We start from the raw sequence: 18,769 nt of genomic DNA on the forward strand, positions 1-18,769 counted from the left end.
CCTACACCAACAACTGCACATAGAGACTGCACTACACCAACAACTACACATAGAGACTGCACTACTCAGAGACTGTACTACACATAGAGACTGTACTACACATAGAGACCGTACTACACATGGAGACTGTACTACACCAACAACTACACATAGAGACTGTACTAAACCAACAACTACACATAGAGACTATCCTACACCAACAACTGCACATAGAGACTGCACTACACCAACAACTACACATAGAGACTGCACTACTCAGAGACTGTACTACACATAGAGACTGTACTACACATAGAGACTGTACTACACATAGAGACTGTACTACACATAGAGACTGTACTACACCAACAACTGCACATAGAGACTGCACTACACCAACAACTACACATAGAGACTGTACTACACATAGAGACTGTACTACACCAACAACTACACCTAGAGACTGCACTACTCAGAGACTGTACTACACATGGAGACTGCACTACTCAGAGACTGTACTACACCAACAACTACACATAGAGACTGTACTACTAAACTGTACTACACATGGAGACTGTACACACATGGAGACTGTACTACACCAACAACTACACATAGAGACTGTACTACACCAACAACTACACATAGAAACTGTCCTACACCAACAACTACACATAGAGACTGTACTAAACCAACAACTACACAGAGAGACTGTACTACACCAACAACTACACATAGAGACTGTACTAAACCAACAACTACACATAGAAACTGTACTACACCAACAACTACACATAGAGACTGTACTACACCAACAACTACACATAGAGACTGTACTACACCAACAACTACACATAGAGACTGTACTAAACCAACAACTACACATAGAAACTGTACTACACCAACAACTACACATAGAGACTGTACTAAACCAACAACTACACACAGAGACTGTACTACACCAACAACTACACAGAGACTGTACTTTGCTGTTATTCTGGCTGCAAAGGTCATGTTTTTTATTAGCTGTAGCTAGCTGGCTAACTAGCAAACAAGGGATAAGAACGTTGCTAGTGAGCATGGCGAAGGGACTTGAAGAACGAGCGACTGGGTCGCATCTCTAGCCCCCAAAATATGAGAAAGTATGGATTCACTTAACAAAAAAATATAAACCAAAAAGTATTCATACCAGTAAATATGTGTTTTTGTATGTTTTCTTTGGAAACTGTGGTATAAGTGGGATAAACTCCTCAGTTTTGTACATTACCTTGGAAAAAAATGGACTCTGCAAAGGGACTCGGCTCCTACGTCGTCCATTATTTCCAAGGTAATGTAGAGAACATGAGCTTTTATCCCTGACATATACAGTATATATCAGTAATGGACTGTCTCTTTCCTTTGAAGGACAGTGCTTCCTGTCAGCCCCATAGAAATACATTCCCATTCAAGTGAACGTTCCGAGGTCTCAGAGGCTTGGGCTTTGTCCCTTTCGAGTAATTACATTTCCATGCTCTATGATAAGCTCCTCCTACTTCAAGGACCACTACTCACTAAGCACCTCCTCCCTGTAGACCACACCCACTAAGCCAATCCTACCTACAGAGACACACCTTGTTAAGCCCCTCCTACTGTACATGCAGAGCGTCACCCCACTAAGCCACTCCTACTGTATCTGCAGAGCCCCCCACCTAAGCCCCTCCTACTGTACCTGCAGAGCCCCGCCCCAATAAGCCCCTCCTACTGTACCTGCAGAGTCCCGCCCCACTAAGCCCCTCCTACTGTACCTGCAGAGCCTCGCCCCACTAAGCCCCTCCTACTGTACCTGCAGAGCCCCGCCCCACTAAGCCCCTCCTACTGTACCTGCAGAGTCCCGCCCCACTAAACACTCCTACTGTACCTGCAGAGCCCCGCCCCACTAAGCCCCTCCTACTGTACCTGTAGAGCCTCGCCCCACTAAGCCCCTCCTACTGTACCTGCAGAGCCCCGCCCCATTAAGCCCCTCCTACTGTACCTGCAGAGCCTCGCTGCGTTTCTGAGTCAAGGCTCCCAGGGCATCCCATTGGTCACAGATGTTCTGGCAGCGAGCGTTCACACTGGGGGAGTCATAGTAGTCCAGCTCACTGAGGAACGAGACAGGGATACGGGGTACGACAGAGCAGGTCAATGTTATGTTATAGCAGCCATCCCTCCATCCTCCATCCCTCTTCCCCTCCCTTCCCTCCCTCCCTCTCCCTTCATCCCTCCATTCCTCCCTCCCTCCATTCCTCTTCCCTCCATTCCTCTTCCCTCCATTCCTCTTCCCTCCATTCCTCTTCCCTCCATTCCTCTTCCCTCCATTCCTCTTCCCTCCATTCCTCTTCCCTCCATTCCTCTTCCCTCCATTCCTCTTCCCTCCATTCCTCCATTCCCTCCATTCCTCCATTCCCTCCATTCCTCTTCCCTCCATTCCTCTTCCCTCCATTCCTCTTCCCTCCATTCCTCTTCCCTCCATTCCTCTTCCCTCCATTCCTCCATTCCCTCCATTCCTCCATTCCCTCCATTCCTCTTCCCTCCATTCCTCTTCCCTCCATTCCTCTTCCCTCCATTCCTCTTCCCTCCATTCCTCTTCCCTCCATTCCTCCATTCCCTCCATTCCTCCATTCCCTCCATTCCTCTTCCCTCCATTCCTCTTCCCTCCATTCCTCTTCCCTCCATTCCTCCATTCCTCTTCCCTCCATTCCTCTTCCCTCCATTCCTCTTCCCTCCATTCCTCCATTCCTCTTCCCTCCATTCCTCTTCCCTCCATTCCTCCATTCCCTCCATTCCTCCATTCCCTCCATTCCTCTTCCCTCCATTCCTCTTCCCTCCATTCCTCCATTCCCTCCATTCCTCTTCCCTCCATTCCTCTTCCCTCCATTCCTCTTCCCTCCATTCCTCTTCCCTCCATTCCTCCATTCCCTCCATTCCTCCATTCCCTCCATTCCTCTTCCCTCCATTCCTCTTCCCTCCATTCCTCTTCCCTCCATTCCTCTTCCCTCCATTCCTCTTCCTCCATTCCTCCATTCCCTCCATTCCTCCATTCCTCCATTCCTCTTCCCTCCATTCCTCTTCCCTCCATTCCTCTTCCCTCCATTCCTCTTCCCTCCATTCCTCTTCCCTCCATTCCTCCATTCCCTCCATTCCTCCATTCCCTCCATTCCTCTTCCCTCCATTCCTCTTCCCTCCATTCCTCCATTCCCTCCATTCCTCCATTCCCTCCATTCCTCCATTCCCTCCATTCCTCCATTCCCTCCATTCCTCCATTCCCTCCATTCCTCCATTCCCTCCATTCCTCCATTCCCTCCATTCCTCCATTCCCTCCATTCCTCTTCCCTCCATTCCTCTTCCCTCCATTCCTCCATTCCCTCCATTCCTCCATTCCCTCCATTCCTCCATTCCCTCCATTCCTCCATTCCCTCCATTCCTCTTCCCTCCATTCCTCTTCCCTCCATTCCTCTTCCCTCCATTCCTCTTCCCTCCATTCCTCTTCCCTCCATTCCTCTTCCCTCCATTCCTCTTCCCTCCATTCCTCCATTCCCTCCATTCCTCCATTCCCTCCTTACTTTAACTCCTGAGCGATGGCAGCTATCTGCTCTACGCGGTCCTGGTGCGCGGCCAGGTCGCTCTCGAAGGCCTCGTGTTTCTTCAGCAGAGCCTTGATCTCAGACAGAGAGGCCGTCTCAAAGTCCCGCGCCTGCAGCATCACCTCCTTACCTGCAGGGGGTGACACACCACAGACAGACATCGCTGGAAAATGTATAAACAGTAAATACACGAATACAGAATGTATGTTGAACAAAAACAGATTACAGAGGACATGATACATATTTAAAAAGGTGCTGCACACATCGATCCAATCATTTCTGGATAACAAATCAAATCGTTATTTGTCACGTGTGCTGAATAAAACATGTATAGACCATGTATAGACCTTACAGTGAAATGTTGACTTTACTACAAGCCCTTAACTTGTTATGGCTGGGGGCAGTATTGAGTAGCTTGGATGAATAAGTTGCCCAGAGTAAACTGTCTGCTACTCAGGCCCTGTTGCTAATATATGCATATTATTAGTAGATTTGGATAGAAAACACTGAAGTTTCTAAAACTGTTTGAATGATGTCTGTGAATATAACAGAACTCATATGGCAGAAAACCTGAGAAGAAAATCCAACCAGGAAGTGGGAAATCTGAGGTTTGTAGTTTTCAACTCATTCCCTATAGAATGCACAGTGTCTATGGGGTCAAATTGCACTTCCTAAGGCTTCCACTAAGAGATTGATTCTATACATCGTTTGACATGTTTCTACGGACTGTAACGGAACTTTTCGCACGTCATGAATTTGACTTACTGGGCTAAACGCGCGAACAAAAAAAGGAGATATTTAGACATAAATGACGGACATTATCGAACAAAACAAACATTTATTGTGGAACTGGGATTCCTGTGAGTGCATTCTGTTGAAGATCAAAGGTAAGTGAATATTTATAATGCTATTTCTGACTTCTGTTGACACGTTTTGGCTTGATTTGTTGTCTGAGCACTGTACTCAGATTATTGCATGGTGTGCTTTTTCGGTAAAGCTTTTTATAAATCTGACAGCGGTTGCTGAGAAGTATATCTATAAATCCATGCATAATAGTTGTATCTTTTATCAATGTTTATTATGAGTAGTTCTGTAAATTGACGTGGCTCTCTGCAAAATCACAGGATGTTTTGGAACTACTGAACGTAACGCGCCAATATATCCTGAGATTTCTGGATATAAATATGAACTTTATCTAACAAAACATACATGAGTCCTATGAGTGTCATCTGATGAAGATCATCAAAAGGTTAGTGATTCATTCTCTCTGTTTCTGTTTTTTTGTGACTCCTCTCTTTGGCTGGAAAAATGGCTGTGTTTTTCTGTGACTTGGCTCTGACCTAACATAATCGTTTGGTTTGCTTTCGTCGTAAAGCCTTTTTGAAATCGGACACTGTGGTGGGATTAACAAGAAGTGTATCTTTAAAATGGTGTAAAATACTTGTATGTTTGATGAATTGTAATTATGGGATTTCTGCTGTTTTGAATTTGGCGCCTTGCACTTTTCACTGGCTGTTGTCATATCGATCCCGTTAGCGGGATCTCAGCCCAAATAGTTTATTTTTATTTTTATCAACAATACAGTTTACAATTAAGTCACTTATAATACTAGTTTCAATCAAAAATGGCCAAACGGAAACAGATACGGTTCTGGTACCTTCAGTCCAGGTTTCGTGAATAGCTGCCTTCTGACGGAACTTCTCGGCCAGGTGGTCGAGTCTCTCCAGCCGGCGAATCTCGTTGAGGAGCCACTCCTCATAACCCTTCTCCGCCCCTTCTAGACCGCCCCAGGCGTTAGAGACGTCCTGCAGAAATACAACAACTAACATATAGGTTCAGCTTATAGTCACCAGACACCAATCACCAGTCCAATTCCAGCCTTGTCCGAGGGGGGGGGGGGCTGATTTAAAAGTGCCGATGGTAACGAGGCTTCAGCGTGTTAGAGGATTGTTCTGAAGTTCTTCATGTAAACCCACAGTTTCATCAGCTGACCGGGTGGCTGTTCTCAGACGATCCCACAGGTGAAGAAGCTGGATGTGGAGATCCTGGGCTGTCGTGGTTACACGTGGTCTGCGGCTGTGAGGCCGGTTGGACGTACTGCCAAATTCTCTAAAATGACGTTGTTTGATCGGCTTATGGTAGAGAAATAAACATACAATTCTCTGGCAAAAGCTCTGGTGGACATTCCTGCAGTCAGCATGACAATTGCATCCTCCCTCAAAACTTGAGACATCTGTGGCATTGTGTTGTGTGACAAAACTGCACATTTTAAAGTTATTGTCCCCAGCACAAGGTCCACTGTGTAATGATCATGCTGTTTAATCAGCTTCTTGATAGGCCACACCTGTCAAGTGGATGGATTATCTTGGCAAAGGAGAAATGCTCACTAACCGGGATGTAGACACATTTGGGCTCAAAACTTGAGAGAAATAAGCTTTTTGTGTACATATGGAACATTTCTGGGATTTATTATTTCAGCTCATGAAACATGGGACCAACACTTTACATGTTGCGTTTATATTTGTGTTCAGTGTAGCTGCTCGTTTTGTGATTAAGATTCAGGGAATCTGTGTAGCGTCTTGCTAAAGCCGATGCTGATCTCCTCAAATGTGCTGTGTAAATAGCAACTGACTTAAACAGAGGGCGTGATGAGATTAGAAAGAGCGAGAGAGAGAGAGAGAAATCATGAGAAAACAAAAAGATAATTACTTGACAAATTTAACATATGTTTCCCATTTCCCAATAAATCACCTTAAATTGAATTGAGAGAGAGAAAGAAACAGAGAAATAAGAGAGGTGTGTGTGTGTGTAGTGTACTTCATACTGTAGGTTACCTACCGACACCATCTTCCCCTCGGAGGGCATGAAGGCAGGTCTGTTGCTGAGTCTCAGCTTGGTCTGCAGGGTGTTGAAGTTGATCTCCAGCTGGCACTTCTCCTGGACCTTTTAATATCACAATTATAGTTGCCACTTAGCAGACGTTTCCATCCAAAATGACTTAGTCACACATGCACACATAGTTCGTATTATTATTAAACTTATTCAGGGAAGTCCCATTGACACCGATGTCTCTTTTAACAAGGGAGCCCTGATTCATAAAAGGAATTAGTGACAGTCATTATAACAAGTGGGTGTAGAACCTTGGGGGGCTTGTGTTGACGCCGATAGTCCCTGAAGTCCTCCAGCTTCTGCTGCATCGCCTGCATGGTGTTCTCTGGAGCACGGTTCTCCAGCCACGGAATGGTGCGCCGGATCCACTCCAGGAGCTACGGGGGGGAAGAGAGAGGGGGGGGGTGGGGTGTGGAAGAGGAGAGGCATAGAGGGAGAATTGGGGGAGGGGAAGAGAGAGGGGGTGGAAGAGGAGAGGCATAGAGGGAGAATTGGGGGAGGGGAAGAGAGAGGGGGGGTGGAAGAGGAGAGGCATAGAGGGAGAATTGGGGGGGGGAAGAGAGAGGGGGTGGAAGAGGAGAGGCATAGAGGGAGAATTGGGGGAGGGGAAGAGAGAGGGGGTGTGGAAGAGGAGAGGCATAGAGGGAGAATTGGGGGAGGGGGAGAGGAACAGGAGAGAGTAGATGGTAAGGAGTAGGGGTAAGAGGTGACGAGGGACAGAAGGAGAGGGAGAGAGGAACAGGAGGAGAGTAGATGGTAAGGAGTAAGGGTAGGAGGTGACGGGGACAGAAGGAGAGAGAGAATTGGAGGAGGGAGAGAGGAACAGGAGGAGAGTAGATGGTAAGGAGTAGGGGTAAGAGGTGACGGGGGACAGAAGGAGAGGGAGAATTGGAGGAGGGAGAGAGGAACAGGAGGAGAGGGAGAGAGGAACAGGAGGAGAGTAGATGGTAAGGTGTAGGGGTAAGAGGTGACGGGGGACAGAAGGAGAGGGAGAATTGGAGGAGGGAGAGAGGAACAGGAGGAGAGGGAGAGAGGAACAGGAGGAGAGTAGATGGTAAGGTGTAGGGGTAAGAGGTGACGGGGGACAGAAGGAGAGGGAGAATTGGAGGAGGGAGAGAGGAACAGGAGGAGAGTATATAGCCTCCACATTGACTCGGTACTGGTACCCCCTGTATATAGCCTCCACATTGACTCTGTACAGGTACCCCTGTATATAGCCTCCACATTGACTCTGTACCAGTATCTCCTGTATATAGCCTCCACATTGACTCTGTACCGGTACCCCCTGTATATATCCTCCACATTGACTCTGTACCGGTACCCCCTGTATATAGCCTCCACATTGACTCTGTACCGGTACACCCTGTATATAGCCTCCACATTGACTCTGTACCGGTACCCCCTGTATATAGCCTCCACATTGACTCTGTACCCCCTGGTATAGCCCCACATTGACTCTGTATATAGCCTCCACATTGACTCTGTACCGGTACCCCCTGTATATAGTCTCCACATTGACTCTGTACCGGTACCCCCTGTATATAGTCTCCACATTGACTCTGTACCGGTACCCCCTGTATATAGCCTCCACATTGACTCTGTACCGGTACCCCCTGTATATAGCCTCCACATTGACTCTGTACCGGTACCCCCTGTATATAGCCTCCACATCGACTCTGTACCGGTACCCCCTGTATATAGCCTCCACATTGACTCTGTACCGGTACCCCCTGTATATAGTCTCCACATTGACTCTGTACCAGTACCCCCTGTATATAGTCTCCACATTGACTCTGTACCGGTACCCCCTGTATATAGCCTCCACATTGACTCTGTACCGGTACCCCCTGTATATAGCCTCCACATCGACTCTGTACCGGTACCCCCTGTATATAGCCTCCACATTGACTCTGTACCGGTACCCCCTGTATAAAGCCTCCACATTGACTCTGTACCAGTACCCCCTGTATATAGCCTCCACATTGACTCTGTACCGGTACACCCTGTATATAGCCTCCACATTGACTCTGTACCGGTACACCCTGTATATAGCCTCCACATTGACTCTGTACCGGTACCCCCTGTATATAGCCTCCACATTGACTCTGTATTGGTACCCCCTGTATATAGCCTCCACATTGACTCTGTACCGGTACCCCCTGTATATAGCCTCCACATTGACTCTGCACCGGTACCCCCTGTATATAGCCTCCACATTGACTCTGTACCGGTACCCCCTGTATATAGCCTCCACATTGACTCTGTACCGGTACCCCCTGTATATAGCCTCCACATTGACTCTGTACCGGTACCCCCTGTATATAGCCTCCACATTGACTCTGTACCGGTACCCCCTGTTATTTTACTGGTGCTGTTTAATTATTTGTTACTTATATTTAAAAATGTTTTACTTATCTATATTTTACTTAGCACTTTTTTTCTTAAAACTTCTTAAAGCATTGTTGGGGCGGCAGCGTAGCCTAGTGGTTAGAGCGTTGGACTAGTAACCGGAAGGTTGCGAGTTCAAACCCCCGAGCTGCCAAGGTACAAATCTGTCGTTCTGCCCCTGAACAGGCAGTTAACCCACTGTTCCCAGGCCGTCATTGAAAATAAGAATATGTTCTTAACTGACTTGCCTGGTTAAATAAAGGTAAAATTTACATTTAAAAAATTGTTGGTTAAGGGCCTGAAAGTAAACATTTCACTGTTTACAACAAATTCTACACCTGTTGTATTTGGGCACATGTGACATAATAACATTTGAATTGATTTGATTATGGGGGGAGGGGGACAGAGGAGGGGTGTGGTGCTTACATCACTAGCCAGCTTCTCGTAATCCTCCATCAGCTGCTCATTCTCCTGGTTGACAGCCAACACCTTGCAGATCCGATTGGCTGCGGTCTCCGCCTGGGGGAGGAACAGGAAGGAATATGGTGAATACATTCTATCATCGCCATGAGAACTGTTACTGTGTTGTCAGTCAGAACACGTCATGGTTGATATCAAACTCGCTCTCCCTCTCTAGATATCTAACTCTCCCCCTCTCTGTCTAGATATCTAACTCTCCCCCGAAAAGTTGGAAAAACAGGTGTCGGATCTTACTTCAAAACTAAACTCGCTCAAGATCCACCACAGGTCAAATTTGAGACTGGTTAATCTATCCGAAAAAGTGGAAAATGGTGACGCAGTTGCATTTCTCCAGAGATGCATTCCCGAGGCAATAGGCATGGACAACTTTCCGGACCCCCTACGCATTGAAAGAGCCCGTCTGCTTCCGGCCTGAGAAACCACCCCTCTCCTCGAGTCCTTATCATGAAGTTTCTCAACTTTCTCAAGTCTTTGGGCAAGGTGATGTACGGGGGTCCTTCTGTAGCTCAGTTGGTAGAGCATGGCGCTTGTAACGCCAGGGTAGTGGGTTCGATCCCCGGGACCACCCATACGTAGAATGTATGCACACATGACTGTAAGTCGCTTTGGATAAAAGCGTCTGCTAAATGGCATATATTATTATTATTATATTATAGATCATGCCCTTCTCTGACCTATCCCGCAGACCTGCACTGAAAAAGAAACGGCTACGATGGGGTCAAACGCCAGGTCCCTCAACATTGCCTATGGAATAGCCTTCCCAGCTAAACTACAGCTGACTTACAAAGGACAGTCACACGGGTTTGAATCTCCCTCTCAAGCCAAGGTGTTCATCCGTGGCATTCAGCGTGAATCCTCTTCCTAGTCATGTTGCCGCTGTCAAGTTTACCACCACTCTGGACTACGGAGAATTAAACCACCTTCGATTATGTGACTGTTGGCAAGCTAACTAACATTAGCCAATGTATTAGCTGCTACTGTAGTACTGCAGCTAGCATAACAGCTAAGTGAATAATATGGCAGCTAGCCCACTCAAAGTTTCCTTATATTATGTGTAGCCTGTATGTGTTCATCACTTAGCTCAGTTTCTTCTATATGACATGCGAGAAAGCTGTCCATTCAACGTTGGACTTCATGTTTAAGTTAATTTTTGTTACGTTGATAATTCACTTCCATTGGATTACATAAAACCTTGTAAATATGCCAAGTGAAAATGTTCAGCTCCATGTCAACGGACACACCGGGACCTTGTTCATTCTTCCTGCACCACCGAGAAGCATCGGGACCTTGTTCATTCATCCTGCACCACCGAGAAGCATCGGGACCTTGTTCATTCATCCTGCACCACCGAGAAGCATCGGGACCTTGTCCATTCATCCTGCACCACCGAGAAGCATCGGGACCTTGTCCATTCATCCTGCACCACCGAGAAGCATCGGGACCTTGTCCATTCATCCTGCACCACCGAGAAGCATCGGGACCTTGTTCATTCATCCTGCACCACCGAGAAGCATCGGGACCTTGTCCATTCATCCTGCACCACCGAGAAGCATCGGGACCTTGTCCATTCATCCTGCACCACCGAGAAGCATCGGGACCTTGTCCATTCATCCTGCACCACCGAGAAGCATCGGGACAACTTTATAAGAATACTTAAGTTTTGATCATATGGACTTAAATGATTGACACTCACGTGCAAGCCTGACATCAACATCATACGCAAGGGCCTTTGGATAACGTAGCACGTATTCAATTGTATCTTTTTTTCTCACGTAGCCTGTTCATTTCTGAATTTTGATACTTTTTTTATTGGTTTATAAACGTATTATGGTATACTACGTTAACGCTATATGTATGGGTCATTTTGTTACTTGGTAGCTACTAGCAGCAGACCCTATGTTGTGGATCATCTACAACTATTTCCGATGACGTTGTCTCCACAGTGACCGTACGTACATAACCCAACCAGAAGCCATGGATTACAGGCAATATCCGCACTGAGCTAAATGGTAGAGCTGCCACATTCAAGGAGCGGGCCTCTAACCCAGACGCTTATAAGAAATCTGGCTATGCCCTGAAATAAACCATCAAACAGGAATAACATAAACATAGGACTAAGATTGAATAATACTACACCGGCTCCGACGCCATGCTGATCCATGATTGAGGACACTCAGGTACCATGCTGATCCATGATTGAGGACACTCAGGTACCATGCTGATCCATGATTGAGGACACTCAGGTACCATGCTGATCCATGATTGAGGACACTCAGGTACCATGCTGATCCATGATTGAGGACACTCAGGTACCATGCTGATCCATGATTGAGGACACTCAGGTACCATGCTGATCCATGATTGAGGACACTCAGGTACCATGCTGATCCATGATTGAGGACACTCAGGTACCATGCTGATCCATGATTGAGGACACTCAGGTACCATGCTGATCCATGATTGAGGACACTCAGGTACCATGCTGATCCATGATTGAGGACACTCAGGTACCATGCTGATCCATGATTGAGGAAACTCAGGTACCATGCTGATCCATGGCCTGTCATTGAGGACACTCAGGTACCATGCTGATCCATGATTGAGGACACTCCGGTACCATGCTGATCCATGATTGAGGACACTCAGGTACCATGCTGATCCATGGCCTGTCATTGAGGACACTCAGGTACCATGCTGATCCATGATTGAGGACACTCAGGTACCATGCTGATCCATGATTGAGGACACTCAGGTACCATGCTGATCCATGATTGAGGACACTCAGGTACCATGCTGATCCATGATTGAGGACACTCAGGTACCATGCTGATCCATGATTGAGGACACTCAGGTACCATGCTGATCCATGGCCTGTCATTGAGGACACTCAGGTACCATGCTGATCCATGATTGAGGACACTCCGGTACCATGCTGATCCATGATTGAGGACACTCAGGTACCATGCTGATCCATGATTGAGGAAACTCAGGTACCATGCTGATCCATGGCCTGTCATTGAGGACACTCAGGTACCATGCTGATCCATGATTGAGGACACTCCGGTACCATGCTGATCCATGATTGAGGACACTCAGGTACCATGCTGATCCATGGCCTGTCATTGAGGACACTCAGGTACCATGCTGATCCATGATTGAGGACACTCAGGTACCATGCTGATCCATGGCCTGAAACTCTGTAGCTCTGTAGAACCCACTCTGGGTCCTTCTGTAGCTCAGTTGGTAGAGCATGGCGCTTGTAACGCCAGGGTAGAGCATGGCGCTTGTAACGCCAGGGTAGTGGGTTCGATTCCCGGGACCACCCATACGTAGAATGTCTGCACACATGACTGTAATATAATAATAATAATATATGCCATTTAGCAGACGCTTTTATCCAAAGCGACTTACAGTCACTATGGTATGGTGGTGTAGTGGTATAGGACTATGGTATGGTGGCGTAGTGGTATAGGACTATGGTATGGTGGTATAGGGCTATGGTATGGTGGTCTAGTTGTATAGGACTATGGTATGGTGGTCTAGTGGTATAGGGCTATGGTATGGTGGTCTAGTGGTATAGGACTATGGTATGGTGGTATAGGACAATGGTATGGTGGTCTAGTGGTATAGGACTATGGTATGGTGGTCTAGTGGTATAGGACTATGGTATGGTGGTCTAGTGGTATAGGACTATGGTATGGTGGTCTAGTGGTATAGGACTATGGTATGGTGGTCTAGTGGTATAGGACTATGGTATGGTGGTGTAGTGGTATAGGGCTATGGTATGGTGGTATAGTGGTATAGGACTATGGTATGGTAGTCTAGTGGTCTAGTGGTATAGGGCTATGGTATGGTGGTATAGTGGTATAGGTCTATGGTATGGTGGTGTAGTGGTATAGGACTATGTTATGGTGGTCTAGTGGTATAGGACTATGGTATGGTGGTATAGGACTATGGTATGGTGGTCTAGTGGTATAGGACTATGGTATGGTGGTCTAGTGGTATAGGACTATGGTATGGTGGTATAGTGGTATAGGACTATGGTATGGTGGTCTAGTGGTATAGGACTATGGTACGGTGGTGTAGTGGTATAGGACTATGTTATGGTGGTCTAGTGGTATAGGACTATGGTATGGTGGTATAGGACTATGGTATGGTGGTATAGTGGTATAGGACTATGGTATGGTGGTATAGTGGTATAGGACTATGGTATGGTGGTCTAGTGGTATAGGGCTATGGTATAGTGGTATAGGGCTATGGTATGGTGGTCTAGTGGTATAGGACTATGGTATGGTGGTATAGGACTATGGTATGGTGGTCTAGTGGTATAGGACTATGGTATGGTGGGTCTAGTGGTATAGGACTATGGTATGGTGGTATAGGACTATGGTATGGTGGTCTAGTGGTATAGGACTATGGTATGGTGGTCTAGTGGTATAGGACTACGGTATGGTGGTCTAGTGGTATAGGACTACGGTATGGTGGTCTAGTGGTATAGGACTATGGTATGGTGGTCTAGTGGTATAGGGCTATGGTATGGTGGTGTAGTGGTATAGGGCTATGGTATGGTGGTGTAGTTGTATAGGACTATGGTCTAGTGGTATAGGACTATGGTATGGTGGTGTAGTGGTATAGGACTATGGTATGGTGGTCTAGTGGTATAGGACTATGGTATGGTGGTCTAGTGGTATAGGACTATGGTATGGTGGTGTAGTGGTATAGGACTATGGTATGGTGGTGTAGTTGGCGTGATCCTGGACAACACCCTGTCGTTCTCAACTAACATCAAGGCGGTGGCCCGTCCCTGTAGGTTCATGCTCTACAACATCCGCAGAGTACGACCCTGCCTCACACAGGAAGCGGCGCAGGTCCTAATCCAGGCACTTGTCATCTCCCGTCTGGATTACTGCAACTCGCTGTTGGCTGGGCTCCCTGCCTGTGCCATTAAACCCCTACAACTCATCCAGAACGCCGCAGCCCGTCTGGTGTTCAACCTTTCCAAGTTCTCTCACGTCACCCCGCTCCTCCGCTCTCTCCACTGGCTTCCAGTTGAAGCTCGCATCCGCTACAAGACCATGGTGCTTGCCTACGGAGCTGTGAGGGGAACGGCACCTCAGTACCTCCAGGCTCTGATCAGGCCCTACACCCAAACAAGGGCACTGCGTTCATCCACCTCTGGCCTGCTCGCCTCCCTACCACTGAGGAAGTACAGTTCCCGCTCAGCCCAGTCAAAACTGTTCGCTGCTCTGGCCCCCCAATGGTGGAACAAACTCCCTCACGACGCCAGGACAGCGGAGTCAATCACCACCTTCCGGAGACACCTGAAACCCCACCTCTTTAAGGAATACCTAGGATAGGATAAAGTAATCCTTCTCACCCCCACCCCCCCTCTAAGATTTAGATGCACTATTGTAAAGTGGCTGTTCCACTGGATGTCATAAGGTGAATGCACCAATTTGTAAGTCGCTCTGGATAAGAGCGTCTGCTAAATGACTTAAATGTAAATGTAAATGTAGTTGTATAGGACTATGGTATGGTGGTGTATTGGTATAGGACTATTGCATGGTGGTATAGGACTATGGTCTAGTGGTATAGGACTATGGTATGGTGGTGGAGTGGTATAGGACTATTATGGTCTCTAGTGGTATAGGCCTATTATATTCTCTAGTGGTACAGGACTATTATGGTCTCTAGTGGTATAGGCCTATTATGGTCTCTAGTGGTATAGGCCTATTATGGTCTCTAGTGGTATAGGCCTATTATAGTCTCTAGTGGTATAGGCCTATTATAGTCTCTAGTGGTATAGGCCTATTATGGTCTCTAGTGGTACATGACTATTGTGGTCTCTAGTAGTACAGGACAATTACGGTCTCTAGTGGTACAGGACTATTGTGGTCTCTAGTAGTACAGGACTATTACGGTCTCTAGTGGTACAGGACTATTTTGGTCTCTAGTGGTACAGGACTATTTTGGTCTCTAGTGGTACAGGACTATTACGGTCTCTAGTGGTACAGGACTATTACGGTCTCTAGTGGTACGGGACTATTGTGGTCTCTAGTGGTATAGGACTATTACGGTCTCTAGTGGTACGGACCTATTGTGGTCTCTAGTGGTACATGACTATTATGGTCTCTAGTGGTACATGACTATTACGTTCTCTAGTGGTCTAGAAGGACTAGAGACTAGAGGGAGGCGCTCACCTTCTGCCTGAGAAGGCCTGGTAGTAACACTGTGGTACTGTACCTTCTGCTTGCCTGAGAAAGCGTGGTAGTAACACGACACATAAGTCATGATGGCCTTCTCATCCGGCCTCAACGTGCTAACGATGTCTGCCCAGGGAACAAAGGGAGGAGGAGAAGGGGAGAGGGAAGGAGAGATGGAAAAAAAGAGAGAAGCGCAGAGTAAAAGTGTGAGCCAACAGGCACCAGTCTGACCAGGTTGTCAGACACCAGGGAGAGAGGAGACAGCGGGCACCAGTCTGACCAGGTTGTCAGACACCAGGGAGAGAGGAGACAGCGGGCACCAGTCTGATCAGGTTGTCAGACACCAGGGAGAGAGGAGACAGCAGGCACCAGTCTGACCAGGTTGTCAGACACCAGGGAGAGAGGAGACAGCAGGCACCAGTCTGACCAGGTTGTCAGACACCAGGGAGAGAGGAGACAGCAGGCACCAGTCTGACCAGGTTGTCAGACACCAGGGAGAGAGGAGACAGCAGGCACCAGTCTGACCAGATTGTCAGACACCAGGGAGAGAGGAGACAACAGGCACCAGTCTGATCAGGTAGGTTGGTTTGTTAGTTTATCTGTCTGTTTGGATTCTATTGGCGGTTTAGCTGTTATTGTCCCAATGGCTAGTATACCTGGTGTCGCCACTAACCAGGTGGGTAGGAGTTGGCTCGTCCACATTTAGTAATATTTCTGACTGTATTCATCATATTTGTTGATAGTGTGAATTTGTTTGATGTAACCTTCTTTATACAGTAATCTGAGCCCTGTCCCTCTACCTGTCTGAGGTAATGTGAGGTTCACTATATGCTGCTCATACTCTTCATCTTCACCCCATTCTTCCTCTTCTTCTACATGCCATAATAAAAGGGAGGCAGTGTCTGAATCCTCTCTCTTCCAATTATAAATAGAGAGAATCTTTTTTTCCACTCTGTCTTTTAAACACAGCTGGTCTCTCTGCTGCCTGGCTGCTGCAATGTGCTCTTTAGTTCTGGACCTTATATAACTACACAACCCTTCTTCTTCTTTAGTTCTGGTCCTTATATAACTACACAACCCTTCTTCTTCTTTAGTTCTGGTCCTTATATAACTACACAACCCTTCTTCTTCTTTAGTTCTGGTCCTTATATAACTACACAACTCTTCTTCTTCTTTAGTTCTGGACCTTATATAACTACACAACTCTTCTTCTTCTTTAGTTCTGGACCTTATATAACTACACAACCCTTCTTCTTCTTTAGTTCTGGACCTTATATAACTACACAACTCTTCTTCTTCTTTAGTTCTGGACCTTATATAACTACACAACCCTTCTTCTTCTTTAGTTCTGGTCCTTATATAACTACACAACTCTTCTTCTTCTTCTTTAGTTCTGGTCCTTATATAACTACACAACTCTTCTTCTTCTTTAGTTCTGGTCCTTATATAACTACACAACTCTTCTTCTTCTTTAGTTCTGGTCCTTATATAACTACACAACTCTTCTTCTTCTTTAGTTCTGGTCCTTATATAACTACACAACTCTTCTTCTTCTTTAGTTCTGGTCCTTATATAACTACACAACTCTTCTTCTTCTTTAGTTCTGGTCCTTATATAACTACACAACTCTTCTTCTTCTTTAGTTCTGGTCCTTATATAACTACACAACTCTTCTTCTTCTTTAGTTCTGGTCCTTATATAACTACACAACTCTTCTTCTTCTTCTTTAGTTCTGGTCCTTATATAACTACACAACTCTTCTTCTTTAGTTCTGGTCCTTATATAACTACACAACTCTTCTTCTTTAGTTCTGGTCCTTATATAACTACACAACTCTTCTTCTTTAGTTCTGGTCCTTATATAACTACACAACTCTTCTTCTTTAGTTCTGGTCCTTATATAACTACACAACCCTTCTTCTTCTTCTTTAGTTCTGGTCCTTATATAACTACACAACTCTTCTTCTTCTTCTTTAGTTCTGGTCCTTATATAACTACACAACTCTTCTTCTTCTTCTTTAGTTCTGGTCCTTATATAACTACACAACCCTTCTTCTTTAGTTCTGGTCCTTATATAACTACACAACTCTTCTTCTTCTTTAGTTCTGGTCCTTATATAACTACACAACTCTTCTTCTTTAGTTCTGGTCCTTATATAACTACACAACCCTTCTTCTTCTTTAGTTCTGGTCCTTATATAACTACACAACCCTTCTTCTTTAGTTATAGTCCTTATGTAACTACACAACTCTTCTTCTTCTTCTTCTTTAGTTCTGGTCCTTATATAACTACACAACTCTTCTTCTTATTTAGTTCTGGTCCTTATATAACTACACAACTCTTCTTCTTTAGTTATAGTCCTTATATAACTACACAACTCTTCTTCTTCTTTAGTTCTGGTCCTTATATAACTACACAACTCTTCTTCTTCTTTAGTTCTGGTCCTTATATAACTACACAACTCTTCTTCTTTAGTTATAGTCCTTATATAACTACACAACTCTTCTTCTTCTTTAGTTCTGGTCCTTATATAACTACACAACTCTTCTTCTTCTTTAGTTCTGGTCCTTATATAACTACACAACTCTTCTTCTTCTTTAGTTCTGGTCCTTATATAACTACACAACTCTTCTTCTTCTTTAGTTCTGGTCCTTATATAACTACACAACTCTTCTTCTTTAGTTCTGGTCCTTATATAACTACACAACTCTTCTTCTTCTTTAGTTCTGGTCCTTATATAACTACACAACTCTTCTTCTTTAGTTATAGTCCTTATATAACTACACAACTCTTCTTCTTCTTTAGTTCTGGTCCTTATATAACTACACAACTCTTCTTCTTCTTCTTTAGTTCTGGTCCTTATATAACTACACAACTCTTCTTCTTCTTTAGTTCTGGTCCTTATATAACTACACAACCCTTCTTCTTCTTTAGTTCTGGTCCTTATATAACTACACAACCCTTCTTCTTCTTTAGTTCTGGTCCTTATATAACTACACAACTCTTCTTCTTCTTTAGTTCTGGTCCTTATATAACTACACAACTCTTCTTCTTTTAGTTCTGGTCCTTATATAACTACACAACTCTTCTTCTTCTTTAGTTCTGGTCCTTATATAACTACACAACTCTTCTTCTTCTTTAGTTCTGGTCCTTATATAACTACACAACTCTTCTTCTTCTTCTTTAGTTCTGGTCCTTATATAACTACACAACTCTTCTTCTTTTCTTT

At 45.5% G+C, this 18,769-nt stretch overlaps 2 protein-coding genes across 3 annotated transcripts in view; both read right to left on the minus strand.

Moving 5' to 3' along the window:
• eif2ak2 (eukaryotic translation initiation factor 2-alpha kinase 2) overlaps positions 1-18,769 on the minus strand; it is a 192,670-nt gene that overhangs the window by 93,761 nt on the left and 80,140 nt on the right. The window lies entirely within an intron of this gene.
• The window catches only part of LOC124048039 (alpha-actinin-1-like), a 74,994-nt gene that overhangs the window by 42,775 nt on the left and 13,450 nt on the right, over positions 1-18,769 (minus strand). Inside the window, exons 5-10 of the mRNA XM_046368412.1 lie at positions 9,285-9,377; positions 6,722-6,847; positions 6,420-6,524; positions 5,239-5,386; positions 3,561-3,711; positions 1,991-2,099 (exon numbers count right to left, since the gene is read on the minus strand). Coding sequence (XP_046224368.1) covers positions 1,991-2,099; positions 3,561-3,711; positions 5,239-5,386; positions 6,420-6,524; positions 6,722-6,847; positions 9,285-9,377 — 732 coding nt within the window. The remainder of the gene's footprint in view (positions 1-1,990; positions 2,100-3,560; positions 3,712-5,238; positions 5,387-6,419; positions 6,525-6,721; positions 6,848-9,284; positions 9,378-18,769) is intronic.

This window comes from Oncorhynchus gorbuscha, linkage group LG11, assembly GCF_021184085.1.
Source record: "Oncorhynchus gorbuscha isolate QuinsamMale2020 ecotype Even-year linkage group LG11, OgorEven_v1.0, whole genome shotgun sequence".
Taxonomy (NCBI): domain Eukaryota; kingdom Metazoa; phylum Chordata; class Actinopteri; order Salmoniformes; family Salmonidae; genus Oncorhynchus; species Oncorhynchus gorbuscha.